Below are 25,426 nucleotides of genomic sequence, written 5' to 3'. Positions count from 1 at the left end.
TCTCTCTCTCTCTCTCTCTCTCTCTCTCTCTCTCTCTCTCTCTCTCTCGCTCGCTCGCTTTTTTGTCCCTCCCACCGTGCCCAAAATGCCCGCGGTGACTAAACGAAGCACCCCCAGATCTTTGGCGGCACCGGCCACATGGGTCGCTCGCTTGTCAAATCCGCCCTCAGCCACGGCGACCTCGTCACCACAGTCGGGCGCGTGCTCGAGACTCCGCCCGAGGCCATGGCGGCGCTCAACAGCGAGACGTGCCTGGGCCAGCTGTGCGACGTGCGCGACGGCGCGTCGGTGGCCCGCGTCATCGACCGCACCCTCGAGCGCTTCGGCCGCATCGACTGCATCGCCAACTGCTCCGGCTACGGCGTCATCGGCGCCTGCGAAGACCAGGACGAGTACGACCTGCGCAACCAGTTCGAGACCAACTTCATGGGCACCCTGCACATCGTCCAGGCCAGCCTCCCTTACTTCCGCCAGCAGAACGCCGGCCGCTACCTCATCTTCAGCTCCACCTCGGGCGCCCTGGGCGTCCCCGGCCTCGGCCCTTACTGCGCCACCAAGTACGCGGTCGAGGGCCTGATCGAGGCCATGCTGTACGAGGTCGACTCGTTCAACATCAAGGCAACCCTCGTCGAGCCCGGGCTGGTGAGGAGGGACGAGCCAGACTCGACGACGAACCCGCTGCCCACCTGGGGCCACTTCCTCATCAAGCCGGCCAGCGAGCCGTACTCGCACGCCACCTCGCCCGCGCTGCACGCCAAGCGGATGGTGCAGTGGCTCGGCGACAGGCAGCCCACCAGCGCCGTCAAGTGCGCCGAGCTGGTCTGGCAGCTCGCCCACTGCTCCTACCCCCCGCTGAGGTTGCTGCTGGGGAGCTACGCTATCGAGAGCATCCGCGACCGCCTGCGGTCCGTGACGGAGGAGCTGGAGGACTGGAAGCACCTCAACTTCCCGCCCCCGCCCGATGCCCCCGGCGTAGAGAAGGGCGGCGACAAGAACGACCGGGACCGGGAGGAGAAGGCCGAGAAGGAGGACCGGGGGCAGGGAGGAGAGGAGAGAAGGGAGAGGGAAGAGCGGGAAGAACGGGAGGAGCGGGAGGAGCGGGAGGAGCGGGAGGAGCGGGAGGAGCGGGAGGAGCGGGAGGAGCAGGACGAGATGGAGCAGCGGGAGAACGACGACGGGGACAAGGAGCGGGAGAACGATGATGTGATGGAGGGGATAACCCCGGACCCCAAAGAAGCAGAGAATACATGAATGTGAATGATGGCCGAGAGCTGAGCAAAGTTCATGATGCTTTTTCCCGTCCAGACACGCCTCGGGATGCTCTGTGGACTGCCCGTGTCGGACCTTCTTCAATCATGTTCTTGGAAATTCTCGGCCGGACAAGCTATCTACCTTCTTTCTAATCCCCTGGCTCCTAAGTGCCATGTTACAGCGATCGCACTCTTCCACAGCCGTACTCAAAAACCACCTCCGATATACAAGCAATTAAAGGCATCCAGGTGGAAATAAATGCCGAGCATTTTCTTCCTTTCTTCTTCCTTTCTTCTTCTTCTTCTTCTTTTTCTCCTTATTTGCTTTTCCCCCTCTCTCTGAAGGAAGCACAAGCATACAGCGGATTCCAAAGTCGAAGCGCTGGTAACCCAGTCGGGTCGGAAGGAATGTCAGAATCAGAGAATAAACCGAGTGAAGCTGTCATGATTCGTGAAACCGCATTTGACGTTTTACTATGTAAGCGCGAGACTCGGCTCGAGAAATAAAGTGTGCCAAGATCAGAATGAGCGAATCGCAGACCGTTCTCTCTACTCTTGGTACAAGAATTTCGAAACAGCCAAGAACCGTCTCAGGGGTCCACAACGGCCCCGCCCCCGTCGCTAGTTAGCCGAGGAGAGAAAAAGGGGAGCCGCGAACAGCCACAGGGAGACCAGGGCTGGTTTCGAAGTCTTCGCCAATTTAACGAGGAAGCGTATTTTGCTTTCCCAGCCAACAACCCCCCTTGGCAACGCGTTTTAGCCCGTCCCGACCGATATTCTCTCTTCCCAGCGGGCCGGTCTGAGTGTTCGTCTGCTGCATTCCCGTCGGACGAAGAGCATTCGCTACCCGATTTTGCCTGCGCCACACACGTTCGCTTCTTCCGGGTCATCATCCTGCGCGCATCCGGGTTTCCAACAACCGTCCCTCCCTCTCCGGAAACCCGTCCTGGCCGATACGAAACTGCATCCCCGCGGTTCGACACCTCGCGTAATACCACCGCCGCCGCCACCACCACCACCACCACCACCACCACCACCCGTCGCTCGTTTTAGTCCTATTGAGAGTTCCGCGCATCGCCCAACATGTCGAACAAGAGGAACGAGGATATTGAGATGCGGGCCGCGGAGGGCGGCAACGACTTCGGGGGCGAGAAGGACCCCTTTCTGGGCAGGCGCTCGCCCGTGGTCCGGCCCCGCGGTCGGGAGCCGGGATTCTCGGCCTTCTTGGACAAGCTCAACCACAGCCCCGGCGCGTCGATCCTCGCGTACTGCCTGTCGTCGATCAGCATGACGGTTGTGAACAAATACGTAGTCTCTGGGTCGGAATGGAACCTCAACTTCTTCTATCTCGCCGTCCAGGTAGGCATGCTCTGCGCGCGCGAAGCATGGAAGGAGGGCTGACGGGATGCTCAGTCGCTAGTCTGCACGCTCGCGATCCTGGTATCCAGACAGACTGGCCTCATAAAGAATCTGGCGCCGTTCGATACGAACAAGGCGAGGAAGTGTACGTTCGCGCTAAGCCCTGGAGGTCTTTTCGATGGTCTTTGCTGACGTACCACGGCCCCAGGGTTCCCCGTTTCGCTGCTCCTCGTCGGCATGATCTATACCGGCGCCAAGGCGCTCCAGTATCTCTCCGTTCCGGTCTACACCATCTTCAAGAACCTGACCATTATCGTGATCGCCTACGGGGAGGTGCTCTGGTTCGGTGGCAGCGTGACCCCGCTGACGCTGCTGTCCTTCGGCCTGATGGTGCTGAGCTCCGTCATTGCCGCTTGGGCTGACATCCAGGCCGCCATCGATGGCGTCGGCCACTCGGGCGAGACCTCGGCTGCTCTCGCCACTCTGAACGCCGGTTATGCGTGGATGGGCATGAACGTCGTCTGCACCTCGTCGTACGTGCTTGGGACGCGCAAGGCCATCAAGAAGATGAACTTCAAGGACTACGACAGTAAGTTCAGCGAACCAGCGATGGGGATGCCTTGCCGGGTGCTGACCCTTCCGGCCGTCTAGCCATGTTCTACAACAACCTCCTCACCATTCCCGTCCTTATCGTCTGCTCGCTCTTGGTTGAGGACTGGTCCTCCGAGAACCTCGCCAGGAACTTCCCCGCCGAGTCTCGCAACAAGTTGATGGTCGGCATGGTGTACTCGGGCCTGGGCGCCATCTTCATCTCGTACTGCTCGGCCTGGTGCATCCGCGTCACTTCCTCGACGACATACTCGATGGTCGGCTCCCTCAACAAGCTCCCCATCGCCATCAGCGGCCTGATCTTCTTCGACGCCCCCATCACCTTTGGCAGCGTCACCGCCATCTTTGTCGGCTTCATCAGCGGTCTCGTCTACGCGTGGGCCAAGATCCGGGCAAAGGCCCAAGACGCCGGCATCCTGCCTACCACGAACAAGCCCACCATGAGTGCCAGTGCGCAGAGCAATAGGGACGCAGCCAACTCCTGATGAGGGCAAGGCGCCAGCCCACTGTACCCCCTTCTTTTTTTTCTTTTCTTTTGCTTTACCTGAGCTCTCTCCCGCAGCACGCCTACCACTTGGGTGCCGCACACCTGATGGCACGCGGTTTTCTACCGGCCCCCTCGACAGCGTTGGAGAACGGATCCTCTTCTCCCGCGGCAGACGGAGTTGAATACCTCGGTGTCATCGTTCCGTTTCGCCTTCCTCTCCAACTCGCTTCTTGTACATCACCTTGTTCGTTCTCAGGTTCCCCTTTCTCCTATTTTTTTTCACGCCGTTCTAAACTTGGTCGATCTTCATATCTCAGCATAGACCTCTGGGCACTGCAACACTGGGACGAGGACGGGGCTTCGTTGCCTCTTTGTTGTTTTTCTTTTCCTCTTCTCTCGAAGTGGCATACGTGAGTGTTTTTTTTTCGACGGTGCTGTTAAATTGGGTCTCGAAGATATAAACGCGCGCATGACTGGCGTTTCTGGGGTTGTGGGATGTTCAAATCGCTCTCGGCGGGGCGGCCTTGGTTGGAAACCCGCGTTCGTTGGGATTGTGAACAGATGAATTTCGCGTTGGAAAGTCACGGGATGAAGGAATGGAGGGTTGACGGGCGGGGCTTGTCGGGCGTCTACTGTTGGCCAAGTCGGTAGGTAGAATAATAATATCAACCATGTGTCAACATGCGGCTGCGGAAGCTGTGGAGCTGGACGCAAATCGGAGCCGCCTGACGTCCTGTACTCCTCGTTGAAAATTCGAGACGGGTTCATCAAAGCCGATTGAGTCTACGGCGAGCCAGGCCAATGGCTACATGATACGCTCCATATGTGTACTCTCGATATCAGAACGTCCAAATTATCCCTCTCACACCGACGTAATCGTTCCCACGTATATGTACATACTGCACATACCCATCCATTCGTATTTGGGACTCGGATGGATTTTCTAAATCTAAGATGGTCTGCGACGATGAGGTACTCCAAGCACTAAGCAGAAGACGGCACGCTCGCATCAAACGCGGAGCTCGGAAGCAGCGCGTTCTCGCTCTCGCTCAACACCCACAGGTTCCGGTACCACAGGACGGCGCCGGCGACGAGCAACACGTAGTAGACGACGGTCCACAGGATGCTCGGCCGCGGCCTCCTCGAGAGCGGCACGCCGGCGGCCTCGGCGGCGGCGGCGGCGGCCACGTCCAAGGGGGGATCCACGCGGCCCCAGAGCTGGGGCAGGCCCATGCAGTTGCAGAAGGCGTGGACGGCGCACACGGCGGCGAGGGAGCCGGTGCGCAGGAAGAGGAAGGTGGCGTAGGCGCCGAAGAGGGTGGTGTAGGCGAACTGGAAGGCGGAGCGCAGCAGGGAGGCGGCGGCGGGGACGTCCGGGCGGGTCAGGCGGAACTCGTAATAGTGGTGCACGTGGGCGAGGCCGAAGACGACCGGGGTGAGGAAGACGGTCGCGGGCGGCGGAACGCGGGCGAGCAGCACGAGGGGGATCGAGGCCGCGCGGAAAAGGACCTCCTCGGTTACGGGGCCCTGGGAGGCTTTTGTCAGAGGGAAGAGTCTTGTCGGTCGGGCTAGGGAACGGGGAAGAGAATGATAAAGGGAAGGGAACGCCGAAAGGTGAGGGGGAGGATTATGCCGTACTGCGACAATGTTCCGCCAGGTCGTCCACTCCTCCCAGACCTCGACGAGCGGCTGCAGGCGCACCCAGTCGGCCCAGCCGCGCTCGACGATGAGGCAGCTGTACAGCGGGCCGGCGAAGAGCAGGGCGGTGAGGAACAGCACGCGCAACGAGTCGCGCAGGGCGACCGGCCAGAGGCCGAGGAGGTGCAGGGCCTCAAGAGGGGTGGTGCCGCCGGCGCGGGTGAGCACCTGGTAGGTGACGACCGTGCAGGCGAGGCATGACAGCGTCACGAAGCGGATGCGGGCGCGGATGACCGAGGGCGCGTCCCGCGAGAGGGTTGGGGACGGGCGGGTGGCCTTCGACAGATAAAAGGGGACGAAGTAGCTTAGGGCGTAGAGGACGAGCAGACCGTAGGCGGCGCTGATGGAGATTCGCGGCGGGGGTGGAGGGCCGTCTAAGTTCCAGGGTTCAAGGGTTAGATGACTCCGTGCTTCATGTTTTCAAATGACCACGAGCACGTTGGTGGGTGTGGGACGGCGGCAGCCCGAGGAGATAGTGTGCGGAATAGCGGTAGTACACTGGCATATTAAACCTGTGTGCAAGGCACGGAGTATTCCGTACTGGGTTGCCCTGGATATGGAAGGTACGGGATGGGATGTATGTACTTGCCCTTGTGCCAAGGATTAAGCCTGCGTAGAGTATTTGCGATGGCAGGCATCTTGGGGAGCTACTGCACTCTCTGACGGTTCGTAGCTTCCAACTCTGCGGCCGCCTCCTGCTTAGACGCCGTCAGAGAAGTGCGTCTCGGCGGCTCTCTGGCCGAGTGTCCTGTACAGTACTCTGTGTAGTAAAGGCACGAGAGTAGTGTAGCAGTCCTATTAGAGTGTACCGCGGCTACGGGATGTTGGTGGCAGGGACAGCCGCGCGATTGGGCCGTTTCAGATTTCGCCAAGTGCTTGTCGCTTTTGAACTGTCAAAGACCCGCGGCTACTCCCGTCGGGTGCTCCACCCCCGTGCTTCTGGTGTGTACCTCGTAAGGACGGAGTACAATTGTAAATCAGAGCAGGTGGGCGCTTCGAACGTTCATGTTCTTATTAGTGTATGTAGCCCTGGCTGGCTGGCTGCTCAGACGAGCGCAATTATTGGAGCTTTCTGTGGACCGCGGGCTCGACTGCTCGACTGCTCGATCTGCTGTTGAGGGTTGAAGAGATCCGTTAAAACCTAAAATTGGCGGATCTCCAGCCCTGAATTGCCCACCTTCTTGGACCGGCCGGATTTAAACCTAAGGGTGCCCGTGCCTCCCTTGCATTACACCAGCTACCTACGGGTACTGTACACTACGTAGTACACGTACCTATCTCAGGTGGTTCGGGAGCGCAAGCGTTTTCCGAAACCGGCCATACAAGGTCTTGTGATTGTGTCTCTCAAAAACAATGCTAATGTAGTGCATCTGAATGCTACAATCATTTCAGCCACGATGTCGCTAGGTGGTGGACGACGAGTGTAGCCCTGAATACCTCGCCCTTCGCTCTCCAAGTATGGAGAACTTGGTATGCATCACTATGCCGTACAGCCCTCATCTCATGATGCGAATCTTGTGACGTCTACACTTGGGACAAGTGCTCCATGGTTGGTGTGGATGGTCCAGACGGAGCGCGAGCAAAACGCGAAAAGCAGGGCGCGCCGTTGGCAAGTCGCGCGCGGGGAGGTTTGATTGCTGTGTGGTCCCCCCACACCGCCGGGTGCCTGTCTGCCCCTGCCGAGCCTGTGGCTTGCGTTCTCGCTTATGATATTAGCCCCTCGCTGTTGGGACCACGTATCCCAGGACCCATTTTGTTCGCATGGCGCTGTACGGATCGTACACCACCTCCTGCGATCGCCGGCGAAACGGTCCGAGAGAGGAGCGCACAGTTTAAGGTGACGTCCGTCCTTCGCATATGTATTTTGTACGAACGCAACATCACGCAACGCATTGAAAAGGGGCAAAAAAGGTCAGTCAGCGGCATCGTACGGGGGCCCCGCTGGTGATGAATTGGGTCATCCCATTTAACTACTTAACTACCAGCTAATTGCGGCCGTTGTTGGGAACGTCGCCAAGTCGAAATACATGCTTTACGGAATAGCTAGTTAATCCACACACTAACATAGCGTAATTATTGTGCACATACCTCCGTACACTACGTACTGTACATACATGCAGAGGACATAACTACACTAACGACCTGAGGTATGGCGGTTCCGTGGTGTTGCGCAAACCTCAAACCGCCTGCTGATCGGATGCTCCGGCCGCTCCTGCAGCTTTCGCGGGGGCGCTTCTTGTCGGCGGCGTCCTGCCCTGTAGTTTCTCGGGCGATCCAGCACCCTCAAGCCAGGAGTGCAGCGGCGCATCGTCTTGCCGTCTCGAGTGCGCAACCGAGTCGAATCTTCACCTCAGCTCGCCTTCTGGCCGCATTGCGACGGCCCGGACTGCTTGGGAGTCGGTGTCGGCGTCAGCAAACAAAAAGACATCGTTCCCATGTTCCCGGTCTCGCCGGTGGACACCGGAGCACAAAATGACAGGATGCTCGGGGAATGTTAGTGTGCACTGGAGCTACTTGTAGGCAGTCCGCCGTTCTGGGGGTTGCAAGGCCGCTAACCGCAGAGGCGCTGGTGTTGCGCCGAAAAGAGCAAGTGTCCAGGGGGAAGGTCGGTTCGCGCTAACCCAAACAAGGAGTTCGCGGCTTGCAGGTCGACGCAGCAACCTGTGTCGAGCTTGCCTTACAGCGGTCAACCGACAGCGGGTTCCTTCCTCCCCCGGTCGACTCTCGGTTCCTTGGCTCTCTCTTTTTCTCAGTGTTTCCAGATTGGTCCTTACACTACGCTGTCAGACAGTGGGCGCTGGCCATTGGGTAGGGGAGTCATGGTCATGTACGGAGTAATCCTGGGGTCATTGCCCTGCGCTTGCGGGAATATTTACAAACCTGGAAGTACTTCCACGGGTTTTTCTCCGAACACTCCACGCTTGATTTAGTCCCAATTTCTTCGACCCCAAGGCGAAACATCAAAAGGAGCAAGCTTGGTGCTGGCCGAGATAGGCGCCTTGTGTCCGCCGCCCGCGTTTGCATTGCATCCATTGGATCCGATGCTTCGCCAGACGCCCGTCTTCTCGCCCACCTCGATGCTCAATTGATCATTTCCCTTGGTTCTTCCACGCTGTCGTCCGACCTTGTCTATCTTTAACCCGACAGTGGGATATTTCTCGTTTCTTGACGGCGCACTCTTTTCTCGCCTTGTTCCCTGCCTGCCCAGGCAGCTGCTTGAACGTTTGTTGTTTTTCTGTTTTGATTTGGCTGCTACGCATCGACCGCCACCTCTGGCTCGCGACTCGCAACCCGCAACCCGCAAACCGTAAACCGCATCAAGCAGCGGCAGACGCTCTTTTTACTGCAAATCGACAGCAGCAATTGAAAAGCAAAAATCGAAAACATCGATCCTCGATCCGCTTCCGGCGGAACACCGTCCATCCCACCCCAGTCTCGACGCACACCCCGCCTCGCCTGGCACTCCTTATTCTGACAGCGCGCATGACACGGTCATGGAACAGATCTGACTGCCCAGCCTGTAGAGTGGGAGCTGGATTCGACGGATCGATAGTCTCCCGGCCCCGAGCGCCGGCCGTCCCAAAGCCATGTCGGCGCCACCAGCCCGACATGGCCAATCAACATCACTCCACGAGCGTTCCAACTCGCAAACCAGCAAACCCGGGATCCGCCTTGTCCCGTACTCGCCCCCCCGGCTCGATCCCGAGGACCGGGCGCCAAGCCAGGCCTTGTCGCGGGATCGGACCTCCGGGAGCTTCCAGGACCAGTCCAGTAGCAACGTTTCGCACACCAGGCGGCCCAGCTGGAGAGATGAGGTGACAGAGAGCCGTTTTGGTGGCCAGGGGTCCGCGTTGTCATCGCCCACGGTCCGGCGTTCCTCATTGGTGAGGCCTGGGGATGAGAGAGTTTCAGGGGTGAAACCTCTGCCCACCCCTTCGGCCTTCAGCCCCGCTGGGCCAACCACACCGAGGCTGAGGTCACCGTCTGACGTCGTCTCGTCTCAAGTCGCGGGCCATGAAGCATTGGCGGCGCGGCGCACTCGCGCAGATTCTTCGCCGTCACCTTCTGCGTCACTTGGTTCCGCCACTTCCCAGCACCGACGCTCTCACTCGCGCCGAGGCACTTTGCGCCTTGCCGTCCACCCTAACGGGACCTTCTCCCTCGTTCCCGAAGACCCGCAGCACGACGCGTCTGGCAGCGTCGCCGGGAGCCTCACGTCGCCTCATTCGTCGTACGCTTCGAGATCCCCTAGTGCCCAGGACCGCCCCTCGATCGACACGTGGAGTAATCGCCGTGCGAGTACCCCCCTCACGGGCGCAAGCACCGTCGTGCTCGACCAGAGCTCTTCTGAGCTCCCCCGTTCCACTCCCTCGTCCCGCCGTTCCTCGACCACGCAGCTGGCCGAGGATCCCACTTCTTCGTCCCCCTGGAACTACCGCCTCGTCGGTGGCCTGCGAAAAGTGCCCGCCACTCCGGAGAACAAAGGAAAGCAGCCCTTGTACGGTGCATCGTCGACGTCGTCGTCCGAGACACAGCTCGCTCCGCTACCGGAAAAAACCGCCCCGGCGAACGACGAAAAGGGCGACGAATCGCCAACTCGGTCTGTCGTGCCTAAAGCATCCTTCACTACCTCCGTAACTGCCCAGACGGTCGAGACCATTTCTGAAGCAACGAATTATAAGGTGTATGGCCCCGCCTCTGCTGCACAGGAGTCCAGCGATAGTCTTGCGTTCAACTCCGAAACTCCCCCCAACTGGGAAATCTTGCGTCAGTCGCCTGCACCAGCGTCCCAAAGCAGCTCGGCCGCGGCATCGCAGGGCGGCAACGAAAATTACGTGCTACACGGCCCTCCGTCCCTGTCACCCTCGTCGTCCCTCGCCACTGTCGCCAGAAAGCCACGCCCCGTTTACTCCCAGGAGAGCTTGGTTGTTCCACCGCTAAGACCGAAGAAGAGGACGTCATACGAAAGATTCGGCTATTACAAGCAACGATCTCGCGAAACCCTCCGCTCCCGCACCGGTTCCGTTCAGTCGCTCAAGAGCTTATCCTCCATCATCACGAGTCAAGACCCTACCCAGGTGTTCCTGAAGACGCCAGCGGTGCTCGGTCTCGGCGCGTCGTCAACTCAGCGCTTCTCATGGTCGGTTCCCCAGACGTCCGAGTCCGGCGCGTCCACTTCCCAGGCTGCCCACACCCTCCAAGCGCAGACTCCGATGCTGCAGTCACAGCCGCACCAATGGAGCTCCCAGCTGTCTACAGTCATGTCGGAGAGCGAGCCGGGTAGCGATCCCGCCCGATCTGTCTCGCCGCTCTCCGAGGGGAGCGGAGGTCACCACCGCCGCGGCAGCAGCACCGGCTGGGTGAGCTCCATGCACAGCCGTCAGATGGCGAGCGTCTCCTCGTCCATAGCTGGACAGCTTGACGAGGTCGCGGCTACGCCGGGCAGCGACTCGCTCGAGAGGCCGCAGCCGAGCCTCGCGAGAGCAGGACCCTCGCAGATTCGCATGATCCGAGACCAAGACGAGCATGGGGATGGGCTGGCGGACCTGGAAGAACGGCCGTCAAGGACAGGACTGTCTGCACTGTTCGCCAACGGTTCCGGATGGAACCTCCATTCGAACTCGAGCTCTCGCGCCAACAGTTTCACTTCGTCGATCCCTGCCTGGGCTAGGTAAACAATGACACCACCCCGTCACTCACCTCGTGTTATGCTGACACGCGTCTCAAGGGTCTACTACGGATCCGGCGAACGACGGTTTCTCGGCAGGCGTCCCTCTTTTCTGACCATCTCTGAGAGCGGCGACAGCCGACCGCCAAGCTCTGTCTTTCTCGGCGGCAGCGAGTCTCCGAACACGGACAACTTTCCCCAGACCATCTTCAGTCCGAGGAAGCGCCCAAGGGAAGTCCAACCCAACGTTGGTCAGCAGCCCGCTCCTGAACAGGCGCCCATGGAGACATCGCCGGCCCCGCAGACCCACGAGTTCAACGTGTTCAGGTCATTGAGGCAGAAGACTTCCAGCATCTGGTCGCCACATCTCCAGACAGATCGTCGTGCAAATCGCTACAGCGTGTGGGATCCGCCGAGCGTGAGCTGGTCGGCCGACAGCGGTATTTTGGGCAGGAGGAACGCACAGGTGGTGCTCTTCATTCTTGGGTTTGTCTTTCCTCTGGGTAAGTTGCCTCACCGTCGACATCACCAAGGAGCGAGATCCTAACTGTTTTATAGCATGGATGCTTGCTGCTCTCCTTCCCCTGCCTCCCAACCCCGAGCTGGAATCGGCCCAGGCCGAAAACGGCAAGAGCAAGTATAGCCCTACTCATCCCGCCTCTCGTAAGCAGAGATACGTCCTCGATGAGACAAGGTACCAGAGTGCCAGGTGGTGGCGCAACCTTAACCGGGTCATGTCCATCATCGGCCTTCTCATTATCGGTGCCGTCATCGCTCTCGCTGTCGTTGGCGTTCGGCAGGGTTGGGGACAACCGAGGTGAAGAGAACCCAATATCCGCCACCGAAGTCACCCCAGCAGCTCTGCTCACCATCCAGCACGTCGCCTCCCATGCGCTGTCGAGTCCATCAGCAGCACCCACGCTTTCGAAGCTCGCCATCTTCCATCTTGGTATATACATACGTACACATGCACATGCCTCCCACGGAGCACGATCTTACGACGCATTTGAATGAACGGAACGGCGAAGGAAAGGGTTTTCGTTTTCCGGCGCCCGAAACGGTTTCTTGACGGGGGGGATTCTCGCTCTATCGCTCATCATCACCATTATCATCATCGACAAGGCAATAGACACTCTCATGCGCTTCCCAACCCCTCCAGTGGGGTGTCACGATCCTTCCAACAGCCATGTCGATATTCTACCTTTTTTTTCTCTCTCTCGTTTTCTTCCCTCGCGCCAACCGTAGTGTTGGCTATGGGACATGTCAGCCACGACATTCTTTGATTTTGACACGTTTCTTTCTTCTATCCCTTGTATTATCACCACCACCACCCTTACTACCGTTTAACCTTTCACTCCGAGGAAGAGGAGAAGGGCAGACGGAGGAAGCATTAATGATCCAGGGGTTGAATCGGCGAGAAGATACCCCGTCACTGAGTGTTCTTTTTTTTTTTTTTTTCTGCACAGCTTGGAGTCGGGCGGGTATTCTTGGACATTTCTTGGGAGGGCTTCTGTCACGCACGCAACACACATGCGCGCACACAATGCTCGGTGGTTGTGTTGACCATATGGTGTCCCAACATCACCGTCATTTGTTTTCATTTTTTTTTCCCCTAGCGATCTGGGATCATCTGTCATGTCATGGTGGGGGAATTTAAAGGGCCTCATGATGGTGACGTTGATGATACGCCTTGGCTACCTTCTAGACCTTATAGTCATGGCTATGAGACTCCGGCTCTCACTATTACACTTAGTGTTTAAACTGTTTTTTTTTAAAAAAAAATTCGCCTCTATAGTCGGTGGCGGTCGTTGTTGTGTTGGATTACGGGAGGAAAACTCAACGTAATTCAAATACAATATTAGATGGTTCGAGTGCTCGTCTTGTGAAAAAAATTAGTGACGTTGAACCATACCTCGTCGAGGGTGACGCGTGCAAGCGCTCTTCAGCAACTGGGGCTTGCTGATGCTCCATCGTTTCAGCCCTTCTTCAATCAACAATGCAATAACCGTGCCACTTCGTCGCGCGTAACACTTCCCTGAATCGTCGCCGATCCCTCGAATACCCCATTCTTCATCTGCACATAATTGAACACTTTTCCCGGCTTGCCGACTCTCGGCCGCCTGTTCCATGGATGTCGGAACACTTGATGCTTGTTTGGAAGAGAAGGCGCTCGGTGTTCGACGGTTGGTCGCACCTCACTTCCGCTTCAGCGCCTCGGAACTTCGAATTTCGCTCATAGCGTCATCAAACTCCTTGCCCAGATCCTGTGTGATGCCCATGACGGGAGTCCGCGAAGCCAGGCTGTCCGAGCTGGTTGACCTGCTGAGCTTGCCATCGCCCCCGTTGCCGACAGTTCCGGGTCCGCTGACCCCGGCCTTGGCGTTTCTCTGTTCTATCTTCTTCTTCAGTGTCGCCTTGGCAGGCGAAGCAAAGAAGACCATCAGCCCCGCCGTGCCGATGATGGCATAAAAATACAAGCGCGACCAGGCTAGCAATGAGTCAGAGAAGGAGAGGATGAGGAAGGGCACGACGGCGAAAGAGAATGTGAGTTGAGTGGTGAGCCAAGAGGCGACATCGTAGTATTTCTTTGAAGGGAGGTCGGCGCCGGTCTTGGGATCGAGGAAGAAGGGACGGAAGTTTCGGCGCATGTCTGCCAGAGCGTGTCAATAGGAAGTATACGCGAACAGAAGGGATAAAAAATCGTACTCTTGGCAACTGTCTGGATGAAGGAGGCCAGGACAAAGGAGAGGTAGTAGCCTGGATAGAAACCGTGCCAAAAGGCGGAAGTGGTGAAAGTAGCCAAGCTGGCGCGGAAGCCGGGCTTCTTGCCCCGCGGGGTCACGCGCAGATAGACATAGTTGCGCAGCCACTTGTTGGTGTTGATGTTCCAGGCCTCGAGATAGCCCCTAGTGTTCTGTGCGAATTCGACCCCCCACGGATCAATGTTTTTGAGGCGATCCCACGAGACCTTACCAGTCAAAGGATCTACCCCATTATACCCCAACCCGGCGAGGATGCAGGCGCCTTCGGACATTGTCCATACGCCATAGTACTTGGTACGTGCGGTGAAGCCGACCATGTGTAAGATGAGCACACGGTAGAGCAAGCTGTAGCTGAGGAATTTGTCTTGAACCAGGACACTGGGATCGAAGTAGGCGGACAGCTTCAGGAACGCAAAGATCCATGCTAGACCTGTTACGAGCTTCAGCATAGCTGGTGTGCCGCTGCGTGGAATTTTGCGCTTGCGTCTGGTCGGTGGCTTCTTGGCCGGATCGACGTTTGCGGGGACCTCGAACATGCTCGTGTCGAGCCACCGACGGTACTCGGCGAAATCAAAGGCCGGCCCGATCAGCATGCTGGGGAAGAAGAAGACGAAGCCAGCATAGTCAAGTAGGTCAGGAAGCTCCGTCAAGCGCCGGTCCTTCTGGAAGTCGGAGAGCTCGGCTTCAGGGAGCAGGCCGTCCGCTACGTTCCAGCAGAAAGCGCTCAGCTTCATGACCAGGACCATCTGCGCGCCCGTGATATCCACCGAGCGGGGGCTGTTGGCAGCCTGACGAGCAATATGGTTTATACTCATGTGGCCCATGAGGAAGACGAATCCGACCCAGGGCATGTAGCGGGAGCCGCGCAGGAACTTGGCGATGGCGTAGGTGCCACCCGCCGAAATCAACATGGTTCGGAGGCCATCCCAGAGGTCAAACAAGCCGACGAGGATGAAGATGGAGATGCTGGGGGGAACAAAGAGAGACTGAATGTTAACCACCTGGTATCACTCCTTGCCACGTAAGGTCTTAAGAATCCGGCGCACCTCAGCGAAAACAAATTCTTGTATGCAGGTCGTGCGTCGGGAACACGTTTCAAGACGCCGGCAAGCGGGTAGGAGAGAAGGAGGGAAAAGATGAGTTTCACTTGCGTGACAAGCAAGTCAACGTCGGTTGCAAAAGCCTCCTGGGCTCTTTAGGCTCTTCGGGGCTCTAAGGCCTCAACGAGGGCGGAGGGGAGGGCTCGTACGCTCATCGGGACCTGCGCCGAGCTTATCGGCCAGGTAGACAAATGCTGGGACGAAGATCAGCGTTAGCCAAATATGGTCCCTCGCCTAGGCTGGACAAAAAGTGGCGGCGGTGATGCCTACGTCTGTGTATGAAGGGTATCATCCTCGAGACTGAAAAGGGGGACTGTTAAAGGGCTTCGAGAATGCAAAGCTGCGAGGCAGCTTGCGAAGAGCTTCAAGAGTTGGAAGCTTTCTGTCCGAGTCGCTTGCGGGTACCTGGAAGGGCGAGTTCGGCGCAAGAAAACAGAACTTTCAGTCGGCAACTTCCGATACAGATCGAAGGTAATAATCTTGAAATCAGGTTTAGGCACATCAGGAGGGAAGGTACTTGTTTCTGGCATGCAAGAGCGACAAGCAAGAAATTGGCAGCTGTGCCCTGACGCGTGACATCACCAAGCGCATCCGTGCACATGCTTGGTCCCGGCGTTAAACAATGCGAGAGAGTGGAGCCCTCATCCGCAGCAGGCACTGCCAGGCACATGCTTCTATTCTAGGAAGGTTCATAACACTGCGCCGAACACCGGGATTGGCTTCACCGTTTCGCAGTATCAACGGTACAGGCTGTTTGACAAGCCCTCTTTAACTCTTTCACCTAAGCTAGAGCTAGGAGAGTGCTAATGCTAGGGGGCCAAGCCTTGAGGACGCACAAGAGCGGCAGCGAAAGGCGCCCAGCGTTGGCTTCCACGGCAGCAAGCTAGATAACTAGTTCACTAGTAAACCAAGTCCGAGTCCTCTTCCTCAATCTCGGGGTTATATTGTGGGGGATCCACGGCACCGCCCTCGCCCGCATTGCCCATGGTCCCAAACGTCTCCTGCTGTGCCGAGCGGTTTTCCAGGGGGGACACAGGGGGGAGCACAGTGGATGGCGAAGGGCAGTCATTGAGCATGGTCGCGTCTGAAAAGACGCCGGCTTCGGTGCATCCCAAGACCCGGGGAGGGTAGAAGCCTGCGACAAGTCCATGCCACCCTGGCCCATTGTGAGTGCGCTGTATGACCGTGGGGCTTGCATACTGAGGAAGCCCCGATCCAGAGTTTGCAGGGTCGATAATCTTTGGCTGCGGCAACAATATTTCGCATAATCTCACTGTGTGATGATGAGGTAAGGTTTCATACTTAACTCTTTGCATGCCTTTGTAGGTCCGCTTGACTCCACAGTGAACTGTTGCTAGTGCGTAAGGGTTTTGTTGACCACACAGAACGGAACAGGGGAGTTCCGTTGTGTCCTCCTTAGCCTTCCTTTCCGGCTCCCTTGCCGATTCTTTAGTGGTGTTCCCACGCATTAGGCACACGCTCGAAGCTAATTGTGTTGTGATCGCCAACGACCGATTGCTTCACCACCAGGTGTTCATGACCGTGCTCGAATCTCGCAATGATATTTTGAATCCCACGCTTCGAACGCTGCTTGTGGTATTCTGCCACAAGCATAGAGGTTGGCCGGGGAGTCTCAAAAGACTGAGTGGGACTTCTGCTTCTGGTGTCCTCGAGGCTGGCAGAGACCCTCAGGATGAGTTCGAGCACCGTCGTATCGTTCTCGGGGTCACCAGCACAGAAGCTTACTATGAGGTAGGGCGGCTCCCCGAGCGTATGCTGTCCTATATTAGCGGCATGCTTTAACTCGACACTTGATTTGCTGACGGAGGCCACTACTTACTTTGCCGGAGGGCCCCCTGAGGATGGATGACATGGAACCGAATCACGACGGAGAGAATCTATTACCGTCGCTGGCTGTAGCAGACTACCAGGCGAGACATGAGAAATACGATTCAGGCAATCGAGGTCTTGCCGAATATAAGCTGGAAGGGAACACATCTTGACCCAACAGCTGGGGGTTGGGCAGCAGCAATAATGCAGAGGAAAAATAAATAAATAAAAAAACGTCGCGGCGACGAGTTTGACGGTGTGTCTGTCGCGACTGGTCCATCTTCTCAAAGCCGCGCAATGAGGTAGGCGTTTTTCGTGGCTGACCCCCTTGCATCGAATCAGCAGCTCGAAACACCTTTGACTGCCACCCTAAGGCTTTTTTGCTCGTCTAACACCGTTGCGGCAAGCACACAAGAGAAGACAACGGTAGCCGAGGGGCCAGGTGCTGTCGCGACAATTCTCAAGGAGAAATCGCCACGACACTTGGTTCAACTGGGTTCAAGCAGCACTTGCCGTCATCCCAAGATGGTACTGCCATTTGATCCGTGTCACCATGACACGCAGATTTCTCAGACGGGCAAACGGGATATACCCTTAATTCTCCCCGTATCTCGAGTTGTTAACAGCCAAAATCAACACAACTGCGGCTCCCTTCCCTGAACAATGGCCCCAGCAGAAGTCGCCCAGCCTTAAGCTCGGGCAACACACCCGATGTAGAAGCGGGTATCTTCAGCAGTGCCAGTGTCACCATGCAAGTTGGCGATGCGAAACCCCCCCATGGACGGCCTCCCCGCTTCGGAATTCGCGGACAACCTTTGTACATCGGCGCAACGCCAGTTAATACCACCGCCTCCAGAACGCCATCACCAAGCAATCATGCGGCAGCAAGACCGCCGCTGCAACCGCTTCCGGTTCAGGAACCTTGAAAATGCCCGACCCGAGACATCACAGGCCCTGCCGCCCGACGGCAGTATATCCGGCGAGAATAGACCCCGGAAGTGGGCTGCTCGAACCCTATGTATATTACGGCGGCGATTCTCCCGTTCCGAAATTCTCTGCGGCACCGGGTCGTTTGGAAATAGTATCCAGGCATCATGGTGGGAGCTGCACCGGGCAAGGTAGCAATAATCACCCTCGGGTTTAACGAGCCCGTCGTGTTCCACCTGGCGCCGGTGGCGTTGGCAGTTGCCATCTGTACGTATCGAATGTCCAGAACGGGTTTGGCTCATGCACAGACAGGATCAGCACCGTGTTCCTGGTCCCTTGGATAATGTAGTGGGCGACGGAGTAACGACCGCGATACCGGCGGGTGGTCGGTCGAACATGAGTGAAGAGAAGCTGGCACTAGCTTGTAAGGATTCAAGCAGCGGGAGGGACCGACATAGAGTGGAAAACAGATTCTTCCTGCAGGTCTTCAACTTTTGTGCCTCGATTTTGTACTGCTTTTCTCTTTTCTCTTCTCTACAGTGAGGACTTTGGTAAAAGACACCGTCCAGCAACAGGGACGGCACAGCTCCCTAAGTTTCGTTTGTGATTGTAACGGCCAGGATCGGGTAAGTGGCGGCAATGGCCGTGAATTGTAAGCTGACTTAGCTGAGCCGTCTGTTCCGCCTTGAGCCTCGAGGCAGCGACGTCCGAATACCGTAGGGCGACGAAGACGCGACGCTGCGATATTGATGGTGCTTCACTGGCGTCTTCTTTCTGAACTGACGCAGGCCTGGGTTCAGCTCACCGTTGGGGTTTTACCGTCACTTGTACACTTCCCAAGCCCTCCGGTGCTGTTGTTGCGGGCTGCTCGATTATGGATGCGACACTGTACGTGTACGGCCGGCGTGCACCTCAGGTCGGAGTTTCAAGGTCTGGCATTGCCCCAGGCATGGGCGCAGATACGGAAAACATGTCCTCGGGTCGTGGTGGTCGCCGGTATCTCAATGACTCATGGCCCCTGTCAACTCGCACATCCGCCTCAGCTTCGACCTCGCCCTGAGCTTCCATACGTAGGTCCTTAGCGACTTCCATACCCTTTGTCTTGCTCAGGGAGCGTTCCGCGTCAGCGATCGCTTCATCACCGCCGCGTGTGTTTCTCTTCCGGGGCCACAAGCTTGGCAAGGCTATTTCCTGAAATCTCGGCTCGACACATCGTTCGTCAAACCAGCGATGGAGACGCGACTCAACCAGCTGCGCAATCTTGGGCACGTCCTGTAATCTTGAGCGACTCCCCATCAAACTGCGAATGGAGAAGTCAAGTCTGTAGTCGTCGAGAAAGGTGAAGGTCATCTTTGTAGGCGTATTCTCTGAGGGGTTGCTCGGGATAAACGAGATGGACAGGGTGCCGCTGAACCGCACAACTGACACGGCCAGAGCGACGGGCAGAACCGCACTGAGACGTTTCGGGTAGTTGAGAAGTAATTTTGTCTCGACGCCCAGAGTGATCATATCACTCAGGTCAACGTCCATCCTTGCCTGAAGCCGTGCACCTTCCCGTGTGGCCTTGCTCGCATCAAAGGCTTTACCCGAAGGATAACTAAGGCCATTTTCGTCCACGGGTATGATGCGGCAATTGCTGAAGATGGGAAAGTCCTCTCCAAGACTTAGCTCAGTAATGCGAATCTCGTCGACAAAGTCCGGGCGTGAAGCCCCGTTGAGAGCTTTGGTGAGGGAAGTGAGGATGGCGTCGTCATGTTGGGCGTCACTGCGGAACTGCGCAATTGTTTGGGCTACCAGCACGTTGAACCAGTCCAAACTCTCCGGCTGGTGACTATCCACCTTGTAATAGGTCTTATCGAGAATGGAGCCGATCGTAAGAGTTGGCGGGCTCGGGCGTAAGATGCTGGACTTCTTCCTGTTGAGAGTAGGTTGCTGGGCCGCTTGTCGTGTGCTCGATTCCTTGAGGCTCAGGAGCGACTTCTTGTGGGCGAGTGTCCGGGATCGTCGTTCGTTAGCACGAATGGATGCGGTAATTTCGGGCGATGGGGATTCGCCAAAGATGAAGAACTTGATGAAAGCTGCGAGCAGGAGCACTATCGAGAGCTGCCCGAGGATGAAGCCCTGCGTAAAGGAGAGGCTGGGCTCGCGCGACAGTTGGGTTAACAACATGCCATGCATTGTCCAATGGTCAGCGGAACTCACGTAGGCTCAGAACCCGCCGGACACACATCCTGCGCCATGTTGTCTGGGAAGGCCTAATAAATGTGCGGCGAGTTTGCATTGCGGATTGCTAAGTGACGTTGTGGATGTGGTGGAGCCGACGGGGTGCCTGGATTGCTACTCCATACACTAGAGGAGCAACGATTGGAAGCTGCCGTCATCTTTTCTCAGCTTATCTTATCAGCTCTATGTGCTGCATCTGCGTAGCTACCTAGGTACAGTACGGATTACACACAGGTGGCCTGGACCCCTGGAGCGGGCGTCTTGGCGGGCAATTGCAGGGAACCTGAGCTAGGCCAACTTCCCATCAATCCTCAGAACTACCCTACATTCGACCCAAGTTGGGAGGAACTTGCTACCTTGATGAGGAGGCTGCCCCCCCCCCCCCCCCAAAAAAAAAAAAAACGGTTGCTCCAGATTTCATGCAGGCAAGCAGATTTCATGCGGGCAAGCATGCAACCTTGGCTGCTAAGCAATGCATAGTCCGAGCCTGTCAACCCACACGGTTTTAATTGAGTGAATCGCCTCAGTTCGCCTTCCAAGATGGACGTGGTTCAGGCCGCGTCGGGCTATGTCACCAAAATGGTGACGGCCGGCGAGAGCGCAACGGGGGCGCCGTCGGCCAAAATGAAGATTCTGCTTCTGGATAGGGAGACGCTGCCCTTCATCTCGACGGCTGTCACCCAGTCCGCCCTCCTCAACCACGAGGTCTATCTCATGGACCGCCTCGACAACCCGAACCGCGAGAAGATGCGCCACCTGCGATGTTTGTGTTTTCTAAGACCTCATCCGGATTCGATCGGTCTCCTCATCGATGAACTGCGGGAGCCGAAGTACGGGGAATACCACCTGTTCTTCAGCAACGTCATCAAGAAGTCAACCCTTGAGCGATTGGCCGAGGCCGACGACCATGAGGTGGTCAAGCTAGTCCAGGAATATTTCCTCGACTACGTTGTCATAAATCCAGATTTCTTCTCGCTTAACATGTCACTGCCCATGCATCGGCTATGGAGCGGCAACCCAGACACGTGGAACACAGATGCCCTGCAGCGGGCCACCGACGGCGTCGTCAGCGTCCTTTTAAGCCTCAAAAAGAAACCTCTGATCAGATACCAGAAGACCAGCCCCCTAGCCAAGAAGCTCGCTTCGGAAGTGAGGTACTACATCAACCAAGAAAACCAATTATTTGACTTTCGGAAAGTCGACACGCCCCCCATCCTCTTGATCCTGGACCGGCGAGAAGACCCTATAACGCCTCTGCTCATGCAGTGGACGTACCAAGCCATGGTGCACCATCTTCTGGGAATTAACAACGGCCGAGTTGACCTCAGCAGTGTTCCGGATATTCGGCCGGAGCTCAGGGAAATTGTCCTCTCACAGGACCAAGACCCCTTTTTCAAGAAGAACATGTATCTCAACTTTGGCGATCTCGGAAGCAACATCAAGGACTACGTGGAGCAGTACCAGGCAAAGACCCAAAACAATGCCGGCATCGAATCAATAGACGACATGAAGCGCTTCATCGAGCAATACCCTGAGTTCAGAAAGCTCTCGGGCAACGTGAGCAAACACGTCACGCTCGTCTCTGAGCTCAGCAGGCGAATCAGTGCGGAAAACCTTATGGAAATCAGCGAGTTAGAACAGAGCATAGCCTGCAACGACAACCATGCAGCAGATCTAAAGGTATGCTAGCCTCCCTCCTTCTCCAAAACCGGCCCCTCCATTTTTGGCAACGGTCCAACACTGACAAACCGAGCAGAAACTCCAATCCCAGATTCAGAACCCCTCCATCCCCGCGGACAACAAGGTCTCGCTCGTCGCCCTCTACGCGCTGCGCTACGCCAGACACCCGTCCAACGCCCTGCCGATGCTGACCGACCTGCTCGTCGCAGCCGGGGGCGTGCCCGCCCGCAAGGCAGCCCTCGTCTCCCAGCTGCTCACCTACCACAACTCGCTGCTGCAGCAGTCGGCCTCGGCCGCGTCGGGCATCACCGAGCTGTTCGAGTCGGCGGGACTCTTCAGCTCTGCGAGCTCGCGCTTCAAGGGCCTGAAGGGCGTCGAGAACGTGTACACCCAGCACTCGCCGCTGCTGGAGACCACGCTGCACCAGTTGATCAAGGGCAAGCTGCGCGAGACGCAGTACCCGTTTGTCGAAGGGGGCGGGACCACGCGGGACAAGCCGCAGGACGTGGTGGTATTTATCGTGGGCGGCGCGACGTACGAAGAGGCGAAGACGGTGGCCGGCATCAATGCCTCCAGCCCGGGCGTCAGGGTGGTATTGGGCGGTACGACGGTGCATAATGCGGCGACGTTCCTGGAGGAGGTCGAGGATGCCGTCGGGAGCTGGCCAGAGGTGGGGGCGGGAAGGAGGCGATAGAGCTACCATGGGGGAAGGCTTGTCTTGTTTCGTGTAGGGAGGAGGATCGGCCAACGGCGTTGCTTGAAATTTTGTGGACGTTTGTTTGTGTGCGTGTGGATGGTGTTTTCGTTCTTCCCGGTTTCGGGAATCATTCAGATTGAGCAGCAAATACCTACGTGACAGCAGGCGAACGCCCACGTGCCACGAGTCCCCTACGCCGCTTCAGCTTTTTAAACGCCTGCTCTATTCCCGGCTCTATGTACGCTCTTACGAAATCTCTTCATTGCATGCCGCCTCACCCGCTCTAGACCAACCGGCAAGAATCCATACACCCGTACCCCGCCGCTACACCCCCTTCCTCGCTCTGAGCGCCCTTTGTCCGCAACAGGTACCCGCTCTCCTCGTTCCGCAGAACCGCCCCAGTCTTCTGGTCCCACAGGCACGTCCCGTAGATCCCCAGCTCGCAGATGACACCGCCGTGCTCCAGCTTCCCGTTCCGCAGGATGGTGTTCACCAGGGGCGGCGGCGTGATCAGCTCCATCAGGATGTACGAGCCCCAGTGGCTCTCGGGGATCTCGCTCAGCCTCCGCGGGATGGCCGTCCGGTAGAAGTTGTTCCCGCCGCCCTCGCGCTGCGGCTTCATGACGAACCGCTTGCACTCCTCCGGGTCCGTCGCGAGCCGCCGCGCCTCCAGCCCCGCGGGGCTGGTGTCTAGGGGGTAGATGTTGGCGAACGTCTTCCAGAGGGCCTGGTAGGTGGCGTCGCCGTCGCTGTCGGGGACGAAGCGGCGCAGGGCACCCGGGCCGGAGGTGACGGATTCCGGTGTGGCGAGTACCTGCTGGACCTTCTTCATGCCGGCCAGTTGGGTGAGCACCGACGGGCAGGCGATGGCTGCCGAGCGCTCGATCTGGTAGCGTGCTTCCCAGGCCGACTGGGACGGGTAGTCCGCTGGACCGTATCCGGCGCGGAGGTAGACGACGGCGACCTCGAAGGTGCGGGCAGGGTTCTGGGGTGGGTGGTAGAGGAGCTGACGGCCCGGGGAGGAGGGGGGGATGGTTGTATGCGTGAGGATCTGAGAGAAGGGGAGGCGGAAGACGGGGATGGGTTCCGCGCCGGAGGACCGGAGGGCGTATTCCAGGTGGCGTTGGTCGAAGACGTTGCGCTCCTCGTCCTGGACGAGGAAGAGGACGCAGGTCTGGTGGCCAAGGGCGGACTTCCCGTAGGCGTGGAATGCAGCTGCTAGTCCTGCGGCGAGGCCCTCCGCGCTGGGATTGGGGGGGAGGTCGGCAGAGGGGAGCGACACCGATTCCTTTAGGAGGGGATACTCGGTTTTGGCGAGATGTCTTGCAAGCCTCAGCGGTGTTCCTAGCAGTCAGGACCCGGGTAACATACTTGTGGAGCAAAGAAGTCTGAGTGGAAAGCCCCCCAAACGAGGATGCGATGGTGTTGAACTCGACTTGCTTGATCTGGAGGTTGTCGCCATCCTGGTGGACCATGTAGTCGGACCGGAAGAGGCCGAGGCTGAGATTCTAAGTGACGTACAGTCAATCACCAAGGAATCGCAAGCCCGAAGTGAGACGGATTTACCTGGACATAGCCCTCCTCTTTCACCCGCAGGTGAACCTTCCACAGGTTGGCAATGAAGTCGTCGCCTCCAGCGACCCTGTCGTCGGTCAGAGGACACCAACGAGAACCCCACGGCGATGGGATAGGGATACCCACTCCTGCACAAGACTGCCGAGGTACTCCTCATCCTGGCTGATGCGGGCGTACAGCTCATTGTACTTAGTTTGGATGGCCCTGGCCTCCTCGAAACAGGCTTTGGGAAACGGGCTCGGGAAGAGTGTCACGGGGGCGCTAATGGCCAGAGCCCCTTCGAATTCACCGTCGGCAAATGCCGGAGGGGGCCGTACAGCAAGGCCGTTCGCAATGGTCCAGTCCTTGATGGTTTGCACGAGCTGGTCCCTCTCCACACCATCATCCAGGGTCGGCGGATAGATTCCCCCGATTAGGGAAGACATTGTGTTGGAGTTTCCGTAGTGATGGTGGTGGTTGTTGTCCTCGATGGCGAAGATCGGCGTCTTTTGTTTGCGCTGTTGACTGCAGTTTCAACCCGCCTAGATTTCAGGAAACAATAATGCATTCCGTTATGTATTCCGACCGGCTCCCGGCGCCAACACAATAGTTCGGCGGCACCGGGGATGCTTACAAAGCTTGAAAAATTTAGCCTTCGTTGCTAAGTGGAATTCCTCCGAGTGGCTCGGCCCAAAGTTGTCTAGCTGGTCGACAATATGAAACCCTTTGGTTCTCCCAAATCCAGAGGTCAATATACCCCCGCACCCAATGAAGCTTCGTGGGACGAAGTGAATATTCTCTGGTGTGACCCCGCGCTTTGCTTCAACCATTCCCGCGGGGTCGTCTCAGCGTTATCTTATCAGGATCGCTGTAGTAATTTCGTACAGTGCGCTTAAACGTATACTAGAATAGGAAATTGAGTAATCCGTACATCCGTACTGTATTATCTGCGAGCAGTTCTCTATAATGATTCGCAGAGAGTAAAAGAAGAATAGGAAAACCAAAGTTTCTAGCTTGATAAGGAACTACAGGTAGCTCTCTCGAACCATTGCTTTGTTGTTCTGTCCCTGCACGCTGACTATAAACATAGAGCACAGTACAAGGAGTAACTACATACACATCAGGTATCGCACTGTCGAGCCCAAACTTCCCTAGCGCCTTTCATCAGCTGAACACGCGTTGGAAAGAACGGAGTACATTCTTCGACGCGATTGTCACTGACCGACTAAGTATTACCAGTGGTTCATTGACGCAGCGAGGCCAACTGCGAACTTGAGCACTTAACCTTCCCGCGCCCACATTTTCGAGGTTTTTGAGATCGCTCTTGTTCCCGCCGCTTTGGATTTGCGCCGCAGAGCGGCTGCAAGCTTAATAGGTTCGCTCAGAGGCTGGCTTAGATTCAAGCGACCCTTCCCTCGTTTGCCATGGATATTTTAGATTGACGATGTTTGCCGACAGTCAGTTCACCAGACTCGATTCTGAAGCCTCTGCGCTTTTACGGCTGAAGGGGCACCGAGCAGAACATTTTCATACCAGGACTAAACTTCTTCCTGGCTGCTAACAGCCGCAGGATGAGAGGAGC

At 57.2% G+C, this 25,426-nt stretch overlaps 10 protein-coding genes across 10 annotated transcripts in view; 5 read left to right on the top strand and 5 right to left on the bottom strand.

Moving 5' to 3' along the window:
• P884DRAFT_295970 (uncharacterized protein) overlaps positions 1-1,251 on the top strand; it is a gene marked incomplete at both ends in the record, with an annotated part of 1,470 nt that extends 219 nt beyond the window's left edge. Inside the window, one exon of the mRNA XM_069444375.1 lies at positions 118-1,251. Within this exon, the coding sequence (XP_069301873.1) occupies positions 118-1,251 (1,134 nt within the window). The remainder of the gene's footprint in view (positions 1-117) is intronic.
• A 1,082-nt stretch (positions 1,252-2,333) lies between these two features.
• P884DRAFT_266110 (uncharacterized protein) lies at positions 2,334-3,703 on the top strand (the record flags this gene model as incomplete). Its single annotated transcript, XM_069441998.1, has 4 exons — positions 2,334-2,609; positions 2,664-2,754; positions 2,818-3,198; positions 3,261-3,703. 4 exons carry the CDS (start codon positions 2,334-2,336, stop codon positions 3,701-3,703), a joined length of 1,191 nt encoding a protein of 396 aa, XP_069301872.1.
• Positions 3,704-4,689: 986 nt separating this feature from the next.
• On the bottom strand, positions 4,690-6,041 carry P884DRAFT_305169 (uncharacterized protein; the record flags this gene model as incomplete). Its single annotated transcript, XM_069445088.1, has 3 exons — positions 4,690-5,232; positions 5,344-5,806; positions 5,989-6,041. 3 exons carry the CDS (start codon positions 6,039-6,041, stop codon positions 4,690-4,692), a joined length of 1,059 nt encoding a protein of 352 aa, XP_069301871.1.
• A 2,949-nt stretch (positions 6,042-8,990) lies between these two features.
• Positions 8,991-11,892, top strand: P884DRAFT_189167 (uncharacterized protein; the record flags this gene model as incomplete). Its single annotated transcript, XM_069437418.1, has 3 exons — positions 8,991-11,074; positions 11,132-11,574; positions 11,630-11,892. The coding sequence occupies 3 exons, from the start codon at positions 8,991-8,993 to the stop codon at positions 11,890-11,892; spliced, it is 2,790 nt and encodes a 929-aa protein (XP_069301870.1).
• Positions 11,893-12,143: 251 nt separating this feature from the next.
• P884DRAFT_8868 (uncharacterized protein) lies at positions 12,144-12,997 on the top strand. The gene has a single exon (XM_069446143.1). The coding sequence runs from the start codon at positions 12,258-12,260 to the stop codon at positions 12,726-12,728; it is 471 nt and encodes a 156-aa protein (XP_069301869.1). The 5' UTR covers positions 12,144-12,257; the 3' UTR covers positions 12,729-12,997.
• On the bottom strand, positions 12,873-15,242 carry P884DRAFT_253740 (MBOAT, membrane-bound O-acyltransferase family-domain-containing protein). Its single transcript, XM_069440831.1, has 5 exons — positions 15,204-15,242; positions 15,083-15,127; positions 14,880-14,979; positions 13,778-14,799; positions 12,873-13,721 (listed from the first exon to the last, which is right to left on the bottom strand). Exons 1-5 carry the CDS (start codon positions 15,223-15,225, stop codon positions 13,267-13,269), a joined length of 1,644 nt encoding a protein of 547 aa, XP_069301868.1. The 5' UTR covers positions 15,226-15,242; the 3' UTR covers positions 12,873-13,266.
• A 470-nt stretch (positions 15,243-15,712) lies between these two features.
• P884DRAFT_305166 (uncharacterized protein) lies at positions 15,713-16,783 on the bottom strand. Its single transcript, XM_069445087.1, has one exon. It carries the CDS (start codon positions 16,400-16,402, stop codon positions 15,833-15,835), a length of 570 nt encoding a protein of 189 aa, XP_069301867.1. The 5' UTR covers positions 16,403-16,783; the 3' UTR covers positions 15,713-15,832.
• A 1,819-nt stretch (positions 16,784-18,602) lies between these two features.
• P884DRAFT_266106 (uncharacterized protein) lies at positions 18,603-19,930 on the bottom strand (the record flags this gene model as incomplete). Its single annotated transcript, XM_069441997.1, has 2 exons — positions 18,603-19,827; positions 19,893-19,930. The coding sequence occupies 2 exons, from the start codon at positions 19,928-19,930 to the stop codon at positions 18,603-18,605; spliced, it is 1,263 nt and encodes a 420-aa protein (XP_069301866.1).
• A 355-nt stretch (positions 19,931-20,285) lies between these two features.
• On the top strand, positions 20,286-22,488 carry P884DRAFT_234662 (Sec1-like protein). Its single transcript, XM_069439919.1, has 2 exons — positions 20,286-21,593; positions 21,670-22,488. Exons 1-2 carry the CDS (start codon positions 20,454-20,456, stop codon positions 22,285-22,287), a joined length of 1,758 nt encoding a protein of 585 aa, XP_069301865.1. The 5' UTR covers positions 20,286-20,453; the 3' UTR covers positions 22,288-22,488.
• On the bottom strand, positions 22,489-24,609 carry P884DRAFT_215057 (uncharacterized protein). Its single transcript, XM_069439249.1, has 4 exons — positions 23,992-24,609; positions 23,857-23,932; positions 23,662-23,798; positions 22,489-23,612 (listed from the first exon to the last, which is right to left on the bottom strand). Exons 1-4 carry the CDS (start codon positions 24,288-24,290, stop codon positions 22,574-22,576), a joined length of 1,551 nt encoding a protein of 516 aa, XP_069301864.1. The 5' UTR covers positions 24,291-24,609; the 3' UTR covers positions 22,489-22,573.
• Positions 24,610-25,426: the final 817 nt, after the last annotated feature.

Source organism: Thermothelomyces heterothallicus (genome assembly GCF_042370625.1).
Source record: "Thermothelomyces heterothallicus CBS 202.75 unplaced genomic scaffold P884_scaffold_1, whole genome shotgun sequence".
NCBI classification, from domain to species: domain Eukaryota; kingdom Fungi; phylum Ascomycota; class Sordariomycetes; order Sordariales; family Chaetomiaceae; genus Thermothelomyces; species Thermothelomyces heterothallicus.
Note: the sequence above shows the minus strand (reverse complement) of the source record. Positions and strands in the feature narration are given on the sequence as shown.

Bases quoted from the DNA above. Each gene is read 5' to 3' on its own strand.
- P884DRAFT_253740 (XM_069440831.1), bottom strand. From the start codon at position 15,225: ATGATACCCTTCATACACAGAC. The intron at 15,128-15,203 runs GTAGGCATCACC...TCTTCGTCCCAG, and splicing joins GATACCCTTCATACACAGAC to CATTTGTCTACCTGGCCGAT. The intron at 13,722-13,777 runs GTACGATTTTTT...ACGCTCTGGCAG, and splicing joins CATCCAGACAGTTGCCAAGA to ACATGCGCCGAAACTTCCGT.
- P884DRAFT_8868 (XM_069446143.1), top strand. From the start codon at position 12,258: ATGTCGATATTCTACCTTTTTTTTCTCTCTCTCGTTTTCTTCCCTCGC.
- P884DRAFT_215057 (XM_069439249.1), bottom strand. From the start codon at position 24,290: ATGTCTTCCCTAATCGGGGGAATCTATCCGCCGACCCTGGATGATGGT. The intron at 23,799-23,856 runs GTAAATCCGTCT...TACGTCACTTAG, and splicing joins AAGAGGAGGGCTATGTCCAG to AATCTCAGCCTCGGCCTCTT. The intron at 23,613-23,661 runs GTATGTTACCCG...GAGGCTTGCAAG, and splicing joins CAGACTTCTTTGCTCCACAA to ACATCTCGCCAAAACCGAGT.
- P884DRAFT_234662 (XM_069439919.1), top strand. From the start codon at position 20,454: ATGGACGTGGTTCAGGCCGCGTCGGGCTATGTCACCAAAATGGTGACG. The intron at 21,594-21,669 runs GTATGCTAGCCT...CAAACCGAGCAG, and splicing joins ACCATGCAGCAGATCTAAAG to AAACTCCAATCCCAGATTCA.
- P884DRAFT_305166 (XM_069445087.1), bottom strand. From the start codon at position 16,402: ATGCGTGGGAACACCACTAAAGAATCGGCAAGGGAGCCGGAAAGGAAG.